General features: G+C 40.8%; 1 protein-coding gene across 1 annotated transcript in view; it reads left to right on the top strand.

Moving 5' to 3' along the window:
• MCF2 (MCF.2 cell line derived transforming sequence) overlaps positions 1 to 23,026 on the top strand; it is a 103,950-nt gene that overhangs the window by 9,363 nt on the left and 71,561 nt on the right. Inside the window, exon 2 of the mRNA XM_073885650.1 lies at positions 18,664 to 18,732. Within this exon, the coding sequence (XP_073741751.1) occupies positions 18,664 to 18,732 (69 nt within the window). The remainder of the gene's footprint in view (positions 1 to 18,663; positions 18,733 to 23,026) is intronic.

The following is a 23,026-nucleotide window of genomic DNA, read 5'->3' as shown; positions in this document are numbered from 1 at the left end:
TGGATAGCTCACTGTGGTTTGGATTCGCATTTCCCAGATGATTAGTTACTGTTGAGCACCTTTTTATGTACTTGTTGGCTTAGTTTTGACTCATGTCTCCTGAGCTTTTGGTGTCCTATGTAAGAAACACTGGCCTAATGCAAGGTCACAAAATCACACCTATTTTTTTTTTAAAGATTTTATCTATTTATTTGAGAGAGAGAGTGAGCAAGTGTGAGAGAGAGCATGAGCAGAGGGAGAGGGAGAAGCAGACTCCCCACTGAGAAGAGAGCCCGATGTGGGGCTCGATCCCAGGACCCCGGGATCATGACCTGAGCCGAAGGCAGTTGCTCAACCAACTGAGCCACCCAGGTGTCCCTACACCTATGTTTTCATTGGAGTTTTATACTTTCAGTTCTTATATTTAGGTCTGATCCATTTTGCGTTGATTTTTGTGCACTATATGTGAGTTAGGGATTTCTTCTTTTGTGTGTACATATATCCAGGTGTTCCTAGCACCGTTTGTTAAAAGAATATTCTTTCCCACTGAAATGTCTTAGTGCCCTGCCTTAAAATCAGTTGACCGTAATGTAAGGGTTTATTTGTGGACTCAGTTTAATCCCACTGGCCTACTCCTAAGTCTGTCATGTACGTATACCGCTGTCTTGATTGCTGTAGTCGTCATACGAAAATGTGAAATCAGAAAGTGTGAATTTTTCAACTTTGTTCTTCTTTTTCAAGATTGTCATTGCTATTCTGGGACCCTTGCGTTTCCATGTTAATTTTAGGATTAGCTTGTTGTTTTCTGCATAAAAAAAAAATAGCTGGGATTTTGCCGGGAGTCGCATTGAATTTGTAGATCAGTTTAGGGAGTGTCTGATCTTCACGTTTATAGTTGTACCAATTGAGATTTTCCTAAATATGGGGTATTCATGTTTGAGGTGTTTGGGAATTATTGTAAATAATTGAGCGCTCATTTGGGGTGGTTATTCATCTGTAGTTTTTCATAAGTGTAGAAGGATTGCAATGTATTAACTCATTCCTATTAGGAGGTTTATTCTAGAGACCCTGCTAAAAGCTTAAGAGGCAAAATGTAAATATCCACAAGAGTTTTTCCAAGGAAAAACAAAAGCACAAATGAAGACAAAAACAGTGAACTATGATCACTAACTCAATTGACTTAGTGTTTGTGGTTCAGCGTCCGGTATGCAAGTCTGTGTGGGACCAGGATGGGACAACATCGGGGCAAATGAGAGGCACGCATTTTGATAGCACATTTACTAGGAATCTGTAAAGACCTTTCCGGGCTGGACAAGACCATTTGTCAGTCAAATGTGTGATCCCCATCCCTGTGGCAGGAGAAGTCTTTTAGGAAAATAGATTGCAGGGCCTACACAGGTAAGCTTAGGCCAGCTCTGCTGTTGCTTGAAGAAGGAAAAAACATGGATTTGTCCCTGTTTTGACTTATAGTAAATCACCTCCTATGTGTAGTTCTCTTTCTGGAATGATTTAGTCCCTCTGAAAATTTCCCTCCACGTATTGGGTAACAAGTAACGAATTCATGATGCTGTTGTATTAGGAAAACCCACTGTCTCCATTGGGTGGTTTTTAATCTGAAGTGGGGGAGGAGGGTGGCAAAGCTCCAGAGCCTTGCTCAGAAATAAACACCTGCTGAAGACCTAGACTAGGCCAGGCCCAGCAGCCTGGGGCAGCAAGCTCTTGGGTGGAGGTCTTCCCCCGTCCCTTCCCACGTGCTGCACCTCATTTTCCTCAGGTACTTTTTAGCCCTTCATCCCTTTCTCTCCTTGCTTTTCTTCTCTTTAGCTCTCTCTCCTCCTGGTCGAGTGCCTTAGGTACTCATTTTTCCCTATGGATGGAGTGGTTTTGTTTGCTTGCTTTTGGAAAGAAGTATCTTTTATTTTTCCATTTTCTTCTGTTTATTTTTTATTTATTTATTTTTTTTTAAAGATTTTATTTATTTATTTAACTGACAGAGAGAGAGAGAGACAGTGAGAGAGGGAACACAAGCAGGGGGAGTGGGAGAGGGAGAAGCAGGCTTCCTGCGGAGCAGGGAGCCCGATGCGGGGCTCAATCTCAGGACCCTGGGGTCATGACCTGAGCCGAAGGCAGTCGCTTAACCAACTGAGCCATCCAGGTGCCCCTTCTTCTGTTTATTTTTAATTAAAAAATTTTTTTCTCAAGGTTTTATTTTTTAAGTAATTTCTACACCCAGTGTGGGATTGGAGCTCACAAGCCCAAGATCAAGAGTTGCAGGCTCCACTGACTGAGCCAGCCAGGTGCCCCTGTTTAAATTATGTTATTTATATATGATCTTTGTAAAACATCTAAACAACACATGCCCATAAACTAATAAATTAAAGTCACCTTTGTGCCTAGCCCAGTCCTACTCTCTGGAAGAAAACACAACTAACAGTTCAGGTCTGTGGCCATAGGAAATTTTCTATGGACACAGATATATCAATTCAGTTCAGTTCAGTTCAATAATTGATCACCTCCTATGGGCTAGACACTGTTGGGATATTTCAGTCAACAAAACAGACAAAAATCCCTGCCTTCAGGGAGCTTATTGCTAACTGGTGAGAACAACAATGAAAGAATCCACATATATCTAGGTATTTTACCAACCTCGGATCATACCCCGTATGCTGATACATGGCTTACGTGTGAATGTGTTTATTTTTAAATGATTTCATCATGAAATTTTTGATGTAAGAGTACAGGAAACAAAATATATGAAGTCAGTCTATTGTGTTATTTAAACGTTTCCCTTGCATAGAGCATAAAGAGGCTACTGCATCTTTCCAGCCTGAAGAAAGCATTTGTCCAGTTTTGTCTTAGTGGGCTTATATTTTCAGTAAACCAATGGAGAAGCTGTTGTTTTCGAGAATGATGCATTCTTTACACAGTTATTCACACTGCTTATGTCTGAATCAGTACATACAATTTATTTAATCTTTCTGTATTTCCTTGATAAAGACTGGCCCAATTTTATATTGAGACCACCTCCCTCTACTTAGGAAAATAATGAACATTAATGGGAGATTTTTTTTTTTAACAGAAGATTCTAATACGGACATTATTTAAGAAATCGATCCTCATTTGTCTGATATATATTTATGGATGTAAAGAGCCAGTGGCTTTAAAATCTAATTTCAGTGTCACCATTATTAATTTATTGATATTCAAATGATCTCTTACTCACTTTGTAAGAAGTAGAAGTTCGAACTTTAAAAAATCAACTTATCACTCCCCCCCCAAGACAGTTCCCTGATAACATTTTCTTCACTGGAAATCGAGTTTTAAAATCAAGTTATATAGATATTTTTATATGTGTATGCATATGTGTGTATCGTTATATACATATTTCATCTGTATTACATATCATTATATACTGACTTCATTTTCAGTAAGTTGCTAATGACTCTCTTTGTAAAGCTTCTAGGCAAAATAGAAAACTTGTAGATGCTACTGGAGTATTCATTTTAAATAACTGCAGCCAGAAAAGTCTGGTCCGGTCATGATCCAGCTGCCTTTTCGAATATACTTTGGCTGCGTCGGCACCTGCTCTGTCAGCCAGCCAGTTACTGTCACGTTTGGGGGTTGTTGTGGGTTTTCGCTTCCTCAAGCCTTCATCTGCACCGTTGTGCCACTGTTAGGTTGGAGCATTGGCTCTTCAGCTATTCAATATACGGTCTGATGAGAAAAACCATAGGGAATGATTTTCAATGATCTTTCCTCTGCTTAAACGGAAGCGGTGTGATTAGATATTCTTAGGCTCTTTGATGACACCTACACTTACGTGTATTTGAGGGACAGCTTTGAGTGTGCAGTTGCGAGCTGGGTCACGTGAGTCATCACAGCAAAAAGTAGCAGCCAGCCTGGTTTTTATTTGCCATTTTGTACTTGACAGTTCACAAAAGAGGGTCAGGTTTGCTTCCTTAGTTAACACATTCCAAGGACCACGAACAGATGTTGTGTGTTCTTCTGCATGCCTTATGAGCCAAAGTAAGTCATTTTAATTGGATTTACCATTGCAGGTGCTGTGTATTTCAAAATTAGATTTTCTGAACCCAAGAGGAGGTGAATAGCCATAGCATAGGAGATCTGGCATTTAGTCCTGTATCTACACGGATATTGTGAGTTCTGACATTAGTGGGTCATCTCGTCTACTTTTATAGCTTGTGCTTTAAATAGCTACTCTCGAGAGGCCTGAAGTTACAATAAAAATTTAAGAAGAGGCTGTTAATATTTACCTATTGCCAAGCTAGTGTGTTCCGAATTATCTAGTGGTGGCAGTGGCTGTAGGGGTTGGGTAGTAAAATTTTGTCTTGAAGCTCATGTTCAAACATCTCCCTGCTCCTTTGTACCGTGGGTAGTGAATCAGGATGATTTGGATGAATAGGATTTTGATTTTGATTTTGATTTTGATTTACATGCCTTTTCCCCAAGTTTCTTTTGTTAAGGAATAAATTGGAACATTTAAAATTGTGTGATGAGGAGGGTTTTTTTTTTTAACTGTGCCTTCAGAAGTATCCAAGGGAGCCAATACTCAAAGATACTTCTTTTTTTTCTTAAGGTTTTATTTATTTATTTGAAAGAGAGAGAGAGCGCGTGCACAGTGGGGAGAGGCAGAGGGAGAGGGAGAAGCAGGCTTCCCGCTGAGCAGGGAGCCCGATGCGGGGCTCGATCCCAGGACCCCGGAATCATGACCTGAGCCGAAGGCAGATGCTTAACCTGCTGAGCCGCCCAGGCGCCCCTCAAAGATACTTATTTTCAAAGATTTTATTTTTAAGTCATCTCTGCACCCAACGTGGGACTCAAACTCATAACCCCAAGATCAAGAGTCGCATACTCTACTGACTGAGCCAGCCAGATACCCCTCAAAGACATTTATTTTCCTAACAGTTTTATAGTTTTGAAATGATGCCGATAGTTTTAAAAGTGCTTTTACTATAGTTCTGGCATCAGCAAAGCTTATGTCAATTTGGGGGGACTGTAAATTTATTTTATTTTATTTCATTTATTTTTTGAGTATCGTTGCCTAAGGGGCTGCAAATTTTAAGATACATGATCAAGTCCTGAAAGAGCTTTCGTGCTGGAAGGGTAAGAAGAGGCTCCCCACTGCAGTTTTTACCTTTTCCCATCACTGTGAGCTTCGTCATACTACAGACTGACTTTGCAAGTGATTTTAAAGATGGAAGAGGGCACTTTCCAAACAAGCCATTTTAACTGCAGTACTTAAAGTTTTCGCATTCATGTACTACATGCATGTGCATAAACACATAAACATCAGTGTTTGCAAAAGTTGCAGAAATGAATAGTTCCTCTTCATCTGCAGGACCTGGTCACAAGTATGTCTCATCTGTGAAAAGGTGGGGCAGCCCACTGCCATGTTGTTCTCCTCCTTGGAAGCAGGGCAGAGTCCATCGACCTTGGAGTAACGTGGAGTCATGACCTGAAACTCATATGCTGAAATTTGAGTCCCAAGAGATATTCAGCATAGGTTAGGGCATCAAACCATTTGTTTCTGTTTTTGCTTTTGTTTTATTATTCTTTTTTTTACATGTGATCCCTTTTATCGGGTTAGTGCTAGGTGTCCTTTCTCAGTGTGCGCCCAGCATCCTGGGCTCAGTACTATTTTAACTCTGCACCCTGGGCTGTCACTGCCTCTTGCTTCTAGGTGAAGAGCCCTGTGGGATCCAGGCCAATGTTTTAACTGGTTTCTCTGTCCCCGGCACCGCACAGAGCCTGGTATAAGATAGGAGTCTAACGAAGGTTTGTTGAAAGAAGAAATACATGAGTGATTAGAATGGCTGATAGATAAATGAAAGACACCTAACGTGTTGAAATGTGGATTCCTGTTTTGTATTCCTCTTCTTTCCTTCCTCCTCTCATTTCTTCCTTCCGTTTCCCATATTCCCCTAGAATTCCACTTTGTGCTCCTGGGGGTAAAATCATCCCACGGTTCCTTCCTTCAAAGCACAATTAAAAGGTTGAGCATCTGAGGACAGCCCGATCTTTGGGCGTTCTTCCCCGAACTGGAAACTGTTCATTATTATGGGCTGTGTAAACAAGTGCTAAAACGATGTTGAATGCATAGTAGGTACTCAGGCTACAGTTCCCGACGTTTGATTTGATGTTCTACAGTGTCTTTAAAGCAACCTCAGAGTTCCTTTGGTCTTTGTTGCCCTATCTGATTTTTTTCCATTTTAGACTGGTCAAGTCATCGTATTGACTCTTCAGCTCTATCAGGGTAAAAACTCTACCTGATTTGTTCTCTTACTATTGTCACTAAAACAACTTTTAAGGTGGTCTTTCAAAATGGATGCTTCATGAGAAAAGAAATCTATGGTAAGAACCAAGGCCAAAACCAAAATAGATTTGTGATTATGTTGTTGCACCTTTCAGTGCTTGCTAATGTTGATTTTTAAAAAATTGTTGTCTAAGTGGTTGGTATAAAAAATTATCTTATTGTCCTTGAGATTTGCATTTCACACATTACAAATGCAATCAAGGATCTTTTTAAATGTTTCTTCTTTGTGAAATGCCTGTTTGTGTTATCTTTTCGCTTTTCTATGAGGTGATTTGTCTTTTTTTATTGACTTATAATTATCTTTCATATATCCTTGATTCTATTTGTTTGTCACTGTATGCATTGCATAGATCTGCCCATGATTTGTGGCTTATCTCATCATTTTCTTTGTGATGTCTTTGATGAAAGAAAATTTTGAATTTCGTGTAGCCTAAATTATCAGTCTTTTATGCTTTGTCCTGCTTGTATTCTGTTTATTTAAGAAGTTCTGTCCACAGGTGGTACAGGTACTCTCCTATATTTTCTCTGGTCTGATTCCCAGTGCTGTAGGCTTTGAATCTTCACCAGCGCATGACTGTTCAAACCAAGTTCCAAGTCACTGGGAACTGGCCAATGCCGATGCCCTAGGGTGGCTGCCATTCTCTGCTGGCTTCTCTCTCAGGATATGCGCCCTTGAAATGGTTTTAGCCTCTGAGGGTTTCCTTGTCTTCGTGCCAGTTTAGCCATGCATTTGAAAGGAAATTTAGTTTTATTTTTCCCACCATGCTTTTGTGTTTTGTAACAGGAAGGTTTTTCAGGATTTTGAGTTCCCCATGTGACCAATAAGGGGAAGCTCCTCTGTGTTTTTTAAACTTGAAAGTTCAAGTCTTTTACTTTTTTTTTTAAAGATTTTATTTATTTATTTGAGAGAAGAAAGAGAGAGGGAGAGGGGCAAGAGCATGTGTTGGAGGGGAGGGCCAGAGGGAGAGGGAGAAGCAGGCTCCCCGCTGAGCACAGAGCCTGCCTGACCTGGGGAGCCCCCCTCCCTGGGATCATGACCTGAGCTGAGGTCAGAGGACGCTTAACTGAGCCACCCAGGTGCCCCGAAAGTTCAAGTTTTATGTTCATATATGAGATCTTCTAAGAGTTTTCCTGTATACAAGACCTGAGATAGGGACAAGGAACCATGACGTATTCCCCTATTTGCAGATGAACTAAAAGATGGAAGTGGTATTTTGGCCCCTGCACACTTGTGACTGGGGAAGGGGAGAATTTAAACCTTTGTAGGACCGTACTGCTAACCCAGTCATTGTCTGCCGCTTCCTGAATGCTCCCTTGTACACGAAACCTTTAACATTATAACGTTGGGGGTGCCTGGGTGGCTCAGCCTTTAAGCGTCTGCCTTTGGCTCAGGTCGTGATCCCGGGATCCTGGGATTGAGCCCCGCATCGGGCTCCCGGCTCGGCGAGAAGCCTGCTTCTCCCTCTCCCACTCCCCCTGCTTGTGTTCCCTCTCTTGCTGTGTCTCTCTCTGTCAAATAAATAAATAAAATCTTTAAAAAAAATTATGTTGGTTTTTCCTTATTCTTTAACAATTTAACATTTATTGAGCACTTACCACATACTAGGCAGTGTTCCAAGTCTTTGTATTAACAGATTTACTCATTATAATCACCCTGTGAAACAGGGACTACCATTTTCGTCCATTTTACCAATAAAGGAAACTGAGGCACCTGTTTAAGCAGGTTGTCTAAGGTCATACAACTTGTAGGTACTTGAGCTGAAATTGGAATCCAGGCGCTTTGTCCCTGGAGCATGTACTCAGAAGTACTGTGCTGTATTAGCTCTATAAGAAATATTTATTTTGTGAAAAAAAAATCAGAATTTTGTGTATATACATCACCTAAGATAAAAGCCATATATAGCCGCCATGTCACTGTGGCTTATCTTTATGCACAACCTTCTTCTTTTTTTTTTTTTTTCCTTAACACGTATTTCCAAAAGTCGAGCTTACTTGTTTGTTTTTCATGACTAAATTCCATAGGAAGGAGAAGTAGAAAAGGTGCATCCTTTGCTCCAGGGAACATTTTTCTTACAAACACCAATTCTTCCCCTCATTTCTTTTTTTGTCAGTTTTATTGAGATATAATTCACTTACCACACAGTTTACCCATTTGAAGTGTAAAATTCAGTGTTTTTTTTAACACATTCACAGAGTTGTGTAGCTGTCACTGCAATCAATTTTAGGACATTTCATCATTCCTAAAAGAAACTCTTTATCCTTCTGCCATCATGCCCCCAAATGCCCCATTTCCCTAGCCCTAAGCAACTGCAAATCTACTTTCTGTCTCTCTCTATGCCTATTCTGGGTATTTCCTATAAATGGAATAATATAATTTATGACTTCTTTCACTTAGTAAAATATTTTCAAGATCCATCCATGCTGTAGCATGTGTCAGTCCTTCATTACTTTATTGCCAAATAATACTCCATCGTATAGATATACCACATTTTGTTTATCCATTTTTCAGTTGGTGGATATTTGTGTTGTTTCTACCTTTTGGTTTATTATGAATAATGCTATTAACATTCCTCTCATGTTTTTGTGTAGATGTATGTTTTCATTTTCTTTTTCATTATATTTCATTTATTTCATTTTATTTATTTCATTATATTTCATTTTATTTTTAAGTCATCTCTACACCCAGTGTGGGGCTTGAACTCACAACCCCGAGATCGAGAGTCGCATACTCCATCGACTGAGCCAGGCAGGCACCCCTGTTTTCAGTTTTGGGGGGTGTATACCTACATGTAAAATTGCGGGGCGATATGGTAACTGTCCATTTAACCTTTTAAGGAATTTAACACAACTGTTTTTCACAGGGGCTAAACCATTTTATATTCCTGTGTACAGTTTATGAAGCTTCTAATTTGTCCACATAGTTGCTAACACTTATTATTGTCCATCTTTGATTATGAGTGTGAAGTGGTATCTGATTGTGGTCTTGATATGCATGTCCATAATGACTAAATGATGTTGAGCATATTTGCATGTGCTTATTGGCCATTTTTATATCTTTTTGGAGATATGTGTTCAGGTCCTTTGCTCATTTTTAATTGTGTCATTTGCCTTTTTATTATTGATCAGTAAGTGTTCTTTATGTATTCTAAATACATATTCCTTAACAGATAAATGATTTGCAAATATATTCTACCTTTCTGTGGATTGTCTTCACTTTCTTCTTAGTGTCCTTTGAAGCACAACAGTTTAAATTTTGACAAAGTCAAATTAACAATTTTTTTCTTTTCTTGCTTGTGCTTTTGATGCCATACCTATGAAGGTTTTGCTTAACACAAGGTCCCAAAGATTTATTTCTATATTTTAAGAGTTTTATTGTTTTAGATCTTACGTTTCAATGTTTGATCCATTTTGAATTCATTTTTATATATGGTGTAAGGTAGGGGTCCAACTTTATTCTTTTTTTCCCCCAACTTCATTCTTTTGAATGTGGATATCCTGTTGTTCCATCCCCATTTGTTGAAAAGACTATTCTTTTCTCATTGAATTGTCTTGTCCTTGTCAAAAATCAATTGATAATGATGTGTCAGTTTAGTTTCCTCAATTGTGACATGTACCACTCTGGTGGGGGATGTTGACAATGGCAAAGACTGTGCATATGTAGGAGTAAGGGGTATATGGCAACTCTCTGTATTCTCCCCTCAATTTTCCTGTAAACCTAAAACTCCAAAAATACAGTCTTTTTTAAAAAAAAGATTTTATTTATTTATTTGAGAGAGTGAGCAAGTGAGAGAGAGAGCATGAGCAGGGGGAGGAGCAGAAGGAGAGGGAGAAGCAGCCTCCCTGGGGAGTAAGGAACCCTATATGGGGATGTAGAGCTCCATGCGGGGCTAGATCCTGGGACTCCTCCGGGATCATGACCTGAGCCAAAGGCAGACGCTTAACCAATGGAGCCACTGAGGTGCCCCTAAAAAATAGTCTTAAAAAAGTGAACTTGATCATTGCAGAAGAAAAGTGGAAAATATGGCCCCAAAGTGAATTTTATGGCCCAGAGGAAAAACCCTATTAACACTGAAGTATATTTCTTTACAGATTTTGTTAAATATGTACATAGTTGACATCATGCTGAATGGACAGGTTTTTTTAAAAAAGATTTTATTTATTTGTTTGTCAGAGAGAGAGAGAACATGTACAAGCAGTGGCAGGCAGAGGGAGAAGCAGGCTCCCCACTCAGCAGGGAGCCTGATGCGGTTGACTTGATCCCAGGACTCTGGGATCATGACCTGAGCTGAAGGCAGACACTTAACCAATTGAGCCACCCAGGCACCCCTGAATGGACAGTTTTGATTTCTTTTTTCATGCCACATTATCTTATACTATATGACATCTAAGACAACAGTTGTGGAGGTGCCTGGCTGGCTCAGTTGGTACAGCACCTCTCAGGGTCATGGGTTCAAGCCTTACATTGGGCATAGAGCCTAGTTAAAAAAACCAAAATGACAATTATGAAATGTCATGACATATATGTGTGACATATATATATATATATATATATATATATATATATATAATGATATATATGTGTGTGTATATATCTCAACCCCAAAGAGGTTGGGAATTTATTTTGTAATTTCCTATTTTTCCTTTTCGTGTTTGTAATTGATTTGTTCTAAGGTACTTAATATAGTTTTTTTTTTAATTTAAATTCAATTAGCCAACATATAGTACATCATTAGTTTCAGATGTAGAGTTCAGTGATTCATCAGTTGCATATAACACCCAGTGCTCATTCCATCAAGTGCCCTCCTGAATGCCCATCACCCAATTACCCCATCCCCCCCCAACCTCCCCTCCAGCAACCCTCAGTTTGTTTCCTAGAGTTAAGAGTCTCTCATGGTTTATCTCCTTAACATAGGGTTTTTGGAAGGAGAAATGCAAAACTGAATAAAATGTGATGGCGAATCTAAGATAGCTCCAGATTTCAGAAATGTTAACAGTGAAAAAAAAATTAGTATTTTAGAATAGTACTCAAGTCAAGTTTTATCTGGAGTTTATAACATACAAAAGAGGGACTTTCACTCTCCTTTTTCTTCCCACACATTTTGTTGTATAGGTGCTTATAAACAACCAGAATCATGCGGACCTTCAGTGAATTGTCTGAGGTTCTACTGTAAGTTAGTGGCTAATTGATTATGGAATCCACCAGTTGCTACATCCCTGCTTTGGTGTTACAGGAATTGCCTGCTTGGAAAATATCTTTGCACTAAGTCAGTGGTCCTGGGTCAGAGGCATTTCAGAAGCCTGCTCCCCTCTCCTGGAGGCATGCAGACTTCTCTACCTTTTGCTTCTAGTCTTGCTTTCTAGCTGTAGCTAGACCAGACTGTGCTCTAAACTCAAACCATATCAGGCTACATGTAGTCCCTGATGCCTTCACCTACTCCTGCATTGGCACCTTGTTTCTTTTACCTGGAATGCCCTCTCTTCCCCTGTCCATGTGTGTGAATCCTAGTCAATTTTCAAGGCCCAGCTCAGATGTCACAGCATCTATGAAACTTCCCTTGTTCTCACTTGCTCAATTTAGATGTAATAATCTCACCCCGTATATCCTCTCTTGTATGTTTCTCATAGAGCAGATATTGTCCTATATTTTATGGCCGGGTGTCATATCTTCTGTTAATTTGTAAGCTTTTTAAGGTGAGAAACTCTTGTTTATATTCCAATGGGCCGCAGCACCCAGCAGAGAGGAACAAATAGAAACCCAGTAGATTTTTTGGTGAACTGAATTACAGTGGATTGGAAGGAGGCTGCAGTACATTGTTAGCAGAAGAAGGATTTAGCAAGAATCTTGGCTGTCTTTTGTTAGTACAGAATTATGTGAGCCTTTCATACTGTACCTTTGTTGTAGAACAGAATCTGGCATAGTTTGTTCTATTGTGGTGTAATAGGAATTCATTTTGTGTTGGTTTCAGAATTATCCTTTTGTTTATTCCACTGTTTAAAGCATAACACAAATCAAGACAGCACTTCAATTTGTTGCATGTGCTAAGACATTACTGTTTACAGATGGGTAGTGTATCTGCCTTTCACACTGAAAGGGAAAAATTACACTCGTAGAATCCCATCTGCCTTGCAACAAGATTTAGGACTCAAAACCTAATTTTATCTGAGTTCTGCACATCAGCAATAGGGAACTTTCAAAGAGATGATTGCTAAAAGTAAGCATCATTGTTAAGAATTTCAGGCTGTAAAAATAATGGAGGTCCTTGCAAAAGATTGTTTATAAACATTCCTGATATAGTTTGGAATGGTACTCTTCCTGGAAGAAAATGGGAGGTCATGGAGACATACCTAGTTAGTAATTTGCATTAGAGCTAATTGAGTATATCCTTTTTTTTTAAAGATTTTATTTATTTATTTGAGAGAGAGAGAATGAGAGATAGCACGAGAAGGAAGAGGGTCAGAGGGAGAAGCAGACTCCCTGCCGAGCAGGGAGCCCGATGTGGGACTCGATCCCGGGACTCCAGGATCATGACCTGAGCTGAAGGCAGTCGCTTAACCAACTGAGCCACCCAGGCGCCCTTGAGTATATTCTTCTGAGTGCAGATTTTAGATTGTCTGAAGAAGGTTAGGGAACCAAATAGATGATGCAGTAAAAGCTTCTTCTAAGGCCACTAGATTCTACCTTGGGTCTGAATAGTGCTTGGTGCCTGGCAATTGTTCAGTATGAACTTCTTGAATGAATAAATGTGAATGGGAGCCTCTCTAAGCCTGTTTCCTCATCTGTAAGGTGAGGGCTTTAACATCCATCTTGGAGGATTATTGTTGAGACCAGAGCAAACGCATCCAAAGTGCTCTGGGCTGAGCCTGGCAAGTAGGAGGTGATCAGCAAATGATAACTATTGTTAATCATATCCGACACTTTTCCCGTCTGTTTTCATGCTGGTGGTGGCAGTGGGTTGATGGCCATAGAAGAGACTGTATCCCTCTGGTGGACATTTTCATTACTTTCCCTTCTATTTTATTTTATTTTTTAAATGATTTTATTTATTTATTTGAGAGAGAGAGAGCACAAGCAGGGGGAGCAGCAGAGGGAGAGGGAGAAGCAGGCTCCCCACTGAGCAGTCCTGATGTGGGACTCGATTCCAGGACCCCAGGATCATGACCTGAGCCGAAGGGCAGACGCTTCACCGACTGAGCCACCCAGGTACCCCTTTCCCTTCTATTTTAACCTGAGCCCCATTTTTGCTTCTTATTTTTAGGAAAACTTGAGAATATAGAGCTATTTCCCCTTTGAGGCATTTTGTTTGCCATAGCTCTTTAGTGCCTGGACAGAACGGGATGTGTGTGCAGTATGGTTCAGAACTTGTTTTCTTCTATTGCATATGAACAGGAACCCCAGAGAAAGGATAAATGTACATGAGAGAGTGTCACTGTGAAATAAACCTCAAGGTTTGGAATTATTTCTCTTTTTTTTTTTAAATTTTTTATTGTTATGTTAATCACCATATATTACATCATTAGTTTTTGATGCAGTGTTCCATGATTCATTGTTTGTTCATAACACCCAGTGCTCCATGCAGAACGTGCTGGAATTATTTCTCTTATACACCAGAATCTAGAGTAAAAATGCTTTCTATAAAATGAGAATGCTTACAGGGGCACCTGGCTGGCTCGGTTGGAGGAGCATGTGACTCTTGAGCTCAGGGTTGTGGGTTCAGCTCCACACTGGGTGTAGAGATTACCTTTTTTTTTTTTTTAAGTAGACACCATGCGCAATGAGAGGCTTGAACTCACAACCCTGAGATCAAGAGTCGCATGCTCTACTGTCTGAGCCAACCAGATGCCCTGGTATAGAGATTACTTAAAAAAAAATTAAAAATCTTAAAAAAATGAGAAAGCTTATAGATACCAACTTACTTAACTTTGCATTCTTTTTTTTTAACTAGGCTCCACCCACAGTGTGGAGCCCATCGTGGAGCCCACTGTGGGGCTTGAACTCACGACCCCGAGATCAAGACCTGAGCTGAGATCATGAGTCAGACGCTTAACTGACTGAGTCATCCAGGCGCCCCCCAACTTATTTAACTTTCTAAACTATCATTTTCCTTATAGGAGTTGATGAACTCAGTAGAATTTAAATTCCTTGGAAAGGTGCTACATACATCATGGAGGCATAGACTCTTGAAGAAGTAGGACATGAAAGATCATTTATTCTAACCCAACTACACACTTGATTGTCTTCGCTAGCCTCCTTACCACAGAGCAGCTTGGGCTTTGTTCAAACACTATTTGTGATAGGGTAGGGCTGCTTTCTGTACCTACCATGGCAGTCATTTCATCTACAAATAGATCTGACTTTTAGAACAAAATGCTTCTTTACATGGAGTCTCGATAGCTCTCTCTCTGTTGCTTTGTCTTTTCTCTCTCTCTCTGAGGGGAAAAACCAACCAACCAGTGAACCAACTACCTAATTAACCAATCAGCTAATAAACCAAAAGAGTTCATGGTCAAATAGGTATGCATACTGCATACATAGCCCAAGGAGTTGCATTGTGTGTATGTGTATGTGCTGGGAAGTGTTGCAGTATGCTTAATATTCAGTATTTCACAAATGTATTTGATCAGGAACCTGTACTATCCAAACTTAACAGTATCTAACATATAGTAGGTACTCAATAAATGTTTGTTTAAAAAAGTGAATGAATACAAAATCAATCTTTAAAAACTGTGAAGGGCACCTTATATCAAGGTGACAAGTGTTCTCCATCTCTGCAAGTGACACAACCAAAATGAATCAACTAATTGGATGGGTATACCTGCCTCCTCTGTGAACCATCCATCTAAAATATATTATTTATTTCCACACCTTTTAGGACTTTTAAATTCTTCATATTTGAATTCTGAGCTTGTCTTCTTATTTGCACAAATCCTTTTTTTTTTTTTTAGATTTATTAATGTATTTGAGAGAGAGAGAGAGAGAGACCCCAAGCAGGAGGGACAGACGGAAAGAGGGAGAGAGAATCTCAAGCAGATTCTGTGCTGAGTGTGAGCCCAGTGCAGGGCCCGATCTCACAACACTGAGGTCAGGACCCAAGCGTCAAACACCTAACTGACTGCGCCACCCAGGTGCCCCAATCCTTTTTTCTTTCTTAATCTCTACACCCAGTGTGGGACTCAAACTCATGGCAGGAGACCAAGAGTCCCATGCTCCACTGACTAAGCCAGCCAGGTGCTCCTGCACAACTATCTTCTATAAAAGAAATATTAGTAAAAAAAAAAAAAAGTAATACTAGGGGCGCCTGGGTGGCTCAGTGAGTGGAGCGTCTGACTCTTGGTTTCGCTTGGGTTGTGAGATTGAGCCCCGCATCGGGTTCTGCGCTCAGCAGGGAGTCTGCTTGGGATTCTCTCTTTCCCTCTCCCTCCGCCCCTCCCCCACTTGTGCTTTCTTCCTCACTCTCTCTCTAAAATAAATAAATCTTTTAAAAAAAGGAATATTACTGATGAGTTTGTGATTTATGGTCAAGGGAGTAAAAGCTTGTCTCTTTTGCTTCCTAGTCGTGGATTGAATGAGTCAGCAAGCACTTTTCTTGTCTTTTGTCTGCAGTTTGTACTTGATCATGCTCAACTGTGCAGGTGCGTGGTTCTGCAGCAGAGGTGAAGACCTCCTCCATCGGGGGCGTTTTAGGGTGTTTGTCAGATTACCTATGGAGTTAGTGCCCTTTTTTTGGCTTCCCAGTCAGCTCTTTTTTTGGTTGCGCAACTAGTCCAAAGTAAGAAGAATGCATGCCTTTGATTTGTGTGTAATTGAGCTTTCCACATGGGCCAGCCTGACGAGCCTCCTGTCAAATGTGAATCTGGCCAACTAGGAACATGCTGTAAAGGAAACCTGATCCAGCTTTGGTGACCTAGGCTATTTATTTCTCAGGCCCAGATGAAAAGAGTTTAAAGGGTCAGCTAGAGGAACGTTATCAATCATATTTGTTCTCACTTTTATATTTCAGGAGGAAATGTGTGTGGAAATTCAAGACGGTCAGATATGAAGCTGGCTGTAACTCAGTGTCAGCTTTGTCCCGAGTCCCTTGTCTCTCTCTCTCTGTCCCCAGCAACCATCTCACCTTGTGTTTGCACACAGACTACTCACTGATAACCTGTGTCTTCTGTCTCCTTTCCTCTGCTGTCTCCTCTCTCTTCAGTCCGTTTCCCATCCAGAACTTGATTATTTCTTAAAGTAGTGACATCTTCTCTTTCAACCATTATCTCATCCTTTTCCATTAGTACGGAAATGTGACTTGTTTTGGCGCAGTCGTGGGAGACGTTTTACTACAGACACATCACTATGTTTTCCTTGTAACTCTGGATTTTGCCTGCTCTTGAATCTCCTAGAACACGAGGGGCCCGAGAAAGCATTTGTTGTAGCGCCCTCACTTCTGAGATGGGGGCCAGTGGGGGGGCAAGTGGTGGGGCGTGACTTGCTCAGGATCACAGAGCACTTTGGTGGCCGAGCCAGCACTAGGCCCAGGTCTTTCCACTCTCAGCCCTTGGCCTTTTATTTTATGCCCTGGTGTCTCTTATTACATGACTGGATTTTAAAGAATTGTACAGTAGGTGGACGTGGTTTCTGGAGTTGTGCACGAGCCTGAGTGGTAATGGGAGGAGTCAAGTTGCAGATGTTAGTACTTCCAGAGGTGCCATCTGACATAAAACTCACTGAGTTATCTCGAGAGATCTTCCTACTGATCAGGATGGGGGAGAAATTTTGGTCTTATTATACAGGAATGTTTTAATGCCTAATGCTGTGTCATTGAAATAGTACGACCCCCAGGGAGCATTGCCACTTTTGCAGGCCTCCAAGGGCCGAGAGACTTCTAGGCCTCTGCGTTATCCCCATTCTTACCCCTTCTCCCCGTTGCCATACCTAAGCATGTCAGTGTGGGACCCAGGTTTGTGGCTGCCACAAAGACATTCTTTTAGCTGAGGAGACCTGCAGCATTAAAAAAGAATAACTGTTCAGCAGTCTGGATGCAGAGGCTCAGAAATGTGAATGCACACGCCTTGGCCTGTCCACTTGTTTTTGTAATTACAAGGCAGTTTTAGGAATTGATTTTTATGTCCTGACAAATTGCAGATTTTTAATGGTCTGTGTCTTAGGAAGATAAATATGTCACGTAATTTTTTTTTACCTTTCAAATCAGGAGTATTTAGGTGAGGGGAGGACCATTCTGCAACAGATACCCATTCCTCTGTCAACTGTGGACTCATGGGGAACTTGTTTTTCTAATGCCCTTGAGCAGGATTACTTCTGGTAAACAGCATCCATATGGTACGATTTGAGGAGCACTAAGGAGGGTAATGTGTCATCAGCCTGACACCACCCGATACCAGGCCTTTGAAGGCCCTTTGTATCAGAGAGCAGTGGAAAATATGGCTTCTATCAGAGATGTGAAACCACAGGCATTAAAACCAACAATCCAAAATAGCCTTGTTTGATGACCCGTTTTCTTTAAAAAGTTATCCTTGCTCATGGACCAGAGGCAGGTAGTAGACTTTGATTTTTGGCCCCTGGAGAGTGCCCTGGAATGGAACATTACAAATTAGCCCTTGAGATCTGGGGCAACTACAACATATTGAGCAAAGAGTGGATGTTGTTTTACCCATGATACTCAAAGACAAGTTCGTATGTTACCGTTGACTGAACACCAACTACTATGCCAGTTCCTTTGCAGCTCCTTGGCACAGCACCCTGTGAGGTAGATATTATTGTGCCCAGTTTATAGGGTAAGGACATGTTTCTACGGCCAGTAAATGCAACAGGCTGAGATTTGAATCTGTGCCTGTCTGGCCCCAAAGCAACACGCTTGCCCACTCCACTGTATTCTCTCTGACGCTTTTCCTGACTTCCAAGATGGAATAAGAACACCTTCCTCAGGGTTATTTTAAGGGTCCAATAAGATAAAAGGTCCGAGAAGTGCTTTGTAATCGCTAATAAACTTTGCAGAATGAAAGGCATTCTCAGAAGTAGAAGACAGTCTGCCACCGTGTGTCTATGTGACAACCTACCCTTTAAATAAATCTGGGTGTCCTGTGGAGTGGGGACCTTTGCCCCTGCCTTTCTGGTGAGTGAGAGTGGTTTATGTCCTAGCTATCGATTCTGAGAACTAGGACCCTGGTCCTGCTTAGCCACTGATATTTTCAAGGGTGTGATTTCCTTGCCGTGTAGCTGGGAGGAGGAGAGAGATCAGCAGTGTGTCTGCGGGCCCCTCAGGGCTCCTTGCGGCGTAATGAGAAATCATGTGGATGCTTCCACCTGTGCCCTAACGTGCGCGTCATCTTTCTCCCTTTCTTGTTTGTCGTAGAAACTGAGCTGCTTCTCCGTGCAAAGGACATCAGTCATTTCTTAATGCAAGATATCGCCTTCTTGTCTGGTAAGCAGACTTTTCATATATTTAGACCATGTAAATGTATGAGCCTCTTAGCAAAATGAGTGTGGTCTTTATATAATAAGTAGTCATACACACATGCGTGCGCGTGTGTGCATGTGCGCACACACAGAGTTTGAGAAGCACTGTTTTATTTTTTTAAGTTTTTATTTATTTAAGTAATCTCTACACACAGTGTAGGGCTTGAACTGAAGACCCTGAGATCAAGAGTCGCATGCTGAGAAGCACTATTTTGATAAACATTTATGCATTGTGCGCGTAGTTGCTAAACAAATAGACATTTAGAGGATAGAGGTTTTAAATGTGTTTAGATATGTGATGAAAACAATCTTACCGCCCTCGTACATTTGACTTCCAGGCACGCCTTTGGAAATCCATGATAGGTGCAAGTAGAGTTCATCTGGGTAGGTGCACACTGAGAGAGACGGTGGCAACTGATGTGACTTCTTGGAGATTTTCTCCTCCACCATAACTCTGATTATTTAAGTGTTTCTTGCAAATGCTGTCAAGTCACCCTAATTAAGAGCACATACTGAGTTTTTTTAGGGTTTCATTTACACATGATAAAATAAGTTTATTTTTCATATATATATATATGCACTGGTATATTTATGTGTATTTTATATATAATTTTTAAAAATTATGGTAAAATACTCATAAAATTGACCATCTTAACCATTTTTTAAAAAAGATTTCATTTTTATTTATTTGACAGAGAGCGAGAGAGCACAAGCTGGGGGAGTAGCAGAAGGAGAGGGAGAAGCAGGCTTCCCGCTGAGCGGGGAGCCTGATGTGGGGCTCGATCCCAGGACCCTGGGATCATGACCTGAGCTGAAGGCAGACGCTTAACGACTGAGCCACCCAGGCGCCCCAATCTTAACCATTTTTTAAAGTATGATCTCCATTTTATTTTTTTCCCGAGAACAGTTATTCTTCAGTCCTTAAGGACTTAACTCCTTACATGAGCTTCGGTGGAGGTGGTGGGGTAGCACCCGCCGGTGTCAATCGGGTGGCTCAGTCAGTGAAGCGTCCGCCTTCGGCTCAGGTCATGATCCTGGGGTCCTGGGATCGAGCCCCGCATCGGGCTCCCTGCTTAGTGGAGTGGGGAGTCTGCTTCTCCCTCTGCCCCTCCCCCCTGCTCATGATCTCTCTCTCTCTCTCTCTCTCTCATACTTGCTCGCTTTCTCTCAAATAAATTAAATCGTTAAAAATAATAAAAAAATAAAATCGGGGTGGGGGTGGGGGTGTTGGGTCCTTCCGTGGTTCAGGAGAGCCATTCTGGACTACGTGTGTGTGAATGGCGCCACTCGCGCATTCTCACAGCTTGGGTCGCACATATGCCTGGAAGCCATTCGCTTTTAATGCCCCTGACGGAGGCGGTCTTTACTGGGGTCCCAGTAACAAACCTTTTTTTTTTTTTTTTTTTTAAAGAGTTTATTTATTTGAGAGCGTGCCCGTGCATGCGCATGGGTTGGGGAGGGGCTGAGGGAGAGACTCCTCAGTCAGACTCCCCTCCCAGCGCAGAGCCTGATGGGAGGCTCCACCCCAGGAGCCTGAGATCGTGCCTCAAGCTGAATCCAAGAGTCGGATGCTGAACTGACTGAGCCGCCCAGGCGCCCTCGAATAATGAACTTCCCAATGGCCTTGTCTTTGGGCATGCAGTGGGCGCAGTGGGCGCAGTGGGCGCAGCTGGTGCTGTGAATAGGCTGCCGTGGCTGCGGCCCTTTGTGGCACAACCGTTGTTCCTTCTTTTCTTGGTCATCTTGGGAGCGAGGGCCCAAGAGAGCCCATCTTAACCATTTTTAAATGTACAGTTTGGTGGGCATTAAGTACATTCACATTGTTGTGCAGCCATCCCCACTCTCCATCTCCAGAACTCTTGACCTTGCAAAACTGAAACTCTGTACCCACAGAAAAATAACTCCTCTTTCCCTTCTCCCTGTCGCCCCTGGCAACTACCATTCTACTTTCGGTCTCTGGGTATTTGACTATTCTAGGTACCACATAAAATGGAATCATACAGGATTTGTCTTTTTGTAACTGGCTTATTTCACTTAGCATAATATCCTCAAGGTCCATCCAAGTTGTGTATGTCAGTATATGTCAGAATTTCCTCCCTTTTTAAGACTGAATAATATTCCATTGCATGTATGTACTGCATTTTATTTGTCCATTCATCCATTGATGGATACTTGGGCTGCTTCTGCCTTTTGGCTATTTTAAGTAGTGCAGTTCAATAGCCTTATTTTTAGAGAGAGAACTGGTAAACCATCCCTCTCTTTTTGACTCATTCAGAAATCTAGGGGAAGTTTTGCTTAAAGACAAGCAAATGACTTTCAGGTATTTATTTGAACTATACCATTAAACATTATTATATTAAACAGATATGAAAAATTTATGAGTTTGTATTGTCTGCATGAAAATGAATGCTTCTTAGGAGTTGAGAGTATAAGAAATGATCTTATTCCTTTTAAGTAGTTTAATTATTGCTCCTGAAGTGATATCAGCATGCTCAGTTTACTAAACAAGCATTTACTTTATAGATGATCCTAACTGGACACTTTCATCTGGCCTCTGCTTTAGTGATTATAATTAATGGTAATTGTGAATTAGTGGTGACTTAATTAATGTGGCTTTATGTTTTATTTTATAAGTGCTATAAATGTGTGACATACCGTCACTCTTGAGATTTCCCCAAATTCCCAACTGTGTTCCATACACAACGACCCTCAAGGCTTGTTCCCCCACCCAGACCTGTGCCACAATTTCCTTATCTGCTTTTGGTAGTTGTTTTCAAAATGCGTCAGCATGTTGGTTCTTTTGAAGAAAGGGTTTCCAGTGGGAAAAATAATTAAAACCTCCCAATTTAGAATATAAACCCTTCTCGTTCTTTTCTCACACATTTACTACCTAGTGCAGCACTCAGTGGTAATAACAGTTTATAGATTGATTGATGATAATTTACCCTTATAAGAACCTATAAGCATTCTTTCCTTTGATAGATATAGCTTTCCTGGCTAGCTGGTTCTGTCTTTAACTGGAGTGCTTACCAGCTTGCTTGGCAAGTCTGTTATATTAAATATTATATATATATGTTGAATTATATGTCATATATTATTTATTTATTTTTTATGTGTTTATTTTAAGTAAAATAAACGAGCTCATGACCCCGAGATTAAGAGTCACATGCTCTACCGACTGAGCTAGCCAGGTGCCCTTGCTATATATTACTCATATTACTAGTTCTATACCATACTCTACCTGTAGAGGCCCTTTGTTTAATGATTTGCTGTATCTCTTGGTTTAGAGTTGTACAGTTTCTCCTTTGAGTTCCTTTGAAACTCTTGGGTAGACGCTGTCATTGTGCATGATAATCTTCATCCTGCTCTCTAAGCCTAGAAGATTTATCATTTGATGTAATACTTTGAACTAGTTTGATTCAAAAAGATGACTTGGGAATGGGGACTCTCCCTCATGTTTCCCTTGGTAAAGATTAAGGTAGTGAATGAATTTGATTTTTTTCCAAGTGCACTCGGGAAGAATGTATATTCTGCTTTTGTTGGATGGAATCTTCTATAAATGTCAATTAGGTAAATGTTGGTTAAGATTGTTGCTCAGGTGTACTGTATCCTTGCAAATTTCCTGTCTACTTGCTCTATCCATTATTGAGAGAGGGGTGGTGAAATTTATCTTTCATTTTTTAATTTTTATTAAATTTTTAGAAAAAGTTATTTAAAAAAAGATTTATTTATTTTAGAGAGAGAGCACGCATGTGAATAGGGGGAGGGGCAGAGGGAGAGAGAGAGAGTGAATCTCAAGCCAACTCCCCACTGAGCGCAGAGCCTGACTCAGGGCTCCATCCCAGGACCCTGAGATCATGACCTGAGCTGAAACCAAGAGTCAGATGCTTAACTGACTGTGCCACTCAGGTGCCCTGGTGGTGAAATTTTTTGACTGAAGGTGTGGATTTGACTATTTCTCCTTGTACTTCTATCATTTTTTGTTTCATGTATTGAATTTAGCTTGCTAATAGAAATTTTTTGAGAAGTTTAATTGTAATTCTCATTTGGCTGAATTTATGTGAATAAAGATGTAAGGCTATAAAAAAATTAAATGTGCAATAAAAATATGTCAATGGCAGGGCGCCCGGCTGGCTCAGTCGGAAGAACATGTGACTCTTGATCTTGGGGTGGTGAGTTCAAGCCCCACGTTGGTTATAGAGATTACTAAAAATATATATATATATATATATATATATATATATATATATATATATAAA

Source organism: Callorhinus ursinus, unplaced genomic scaffold, assembly GCF_003265705.2.
Source record: "Callorhinus ursinus isolate GAN/ISIS: 27379988/994484 unplaced genomic scaffold, GSC_fseal_2.0 scaffold64, whole genome shotgun sequence".
Classification (NCBI taxonomy): domain Eukaryota; kingdom Metazoa; phylum Chordata; class Mammalia; order Carnivora; family Otariidae; genus Callorhinus; species Callorhinus ursinus.
This window is presented reverse-complemented; position numbering and strand designations above follow the sequence as displayed.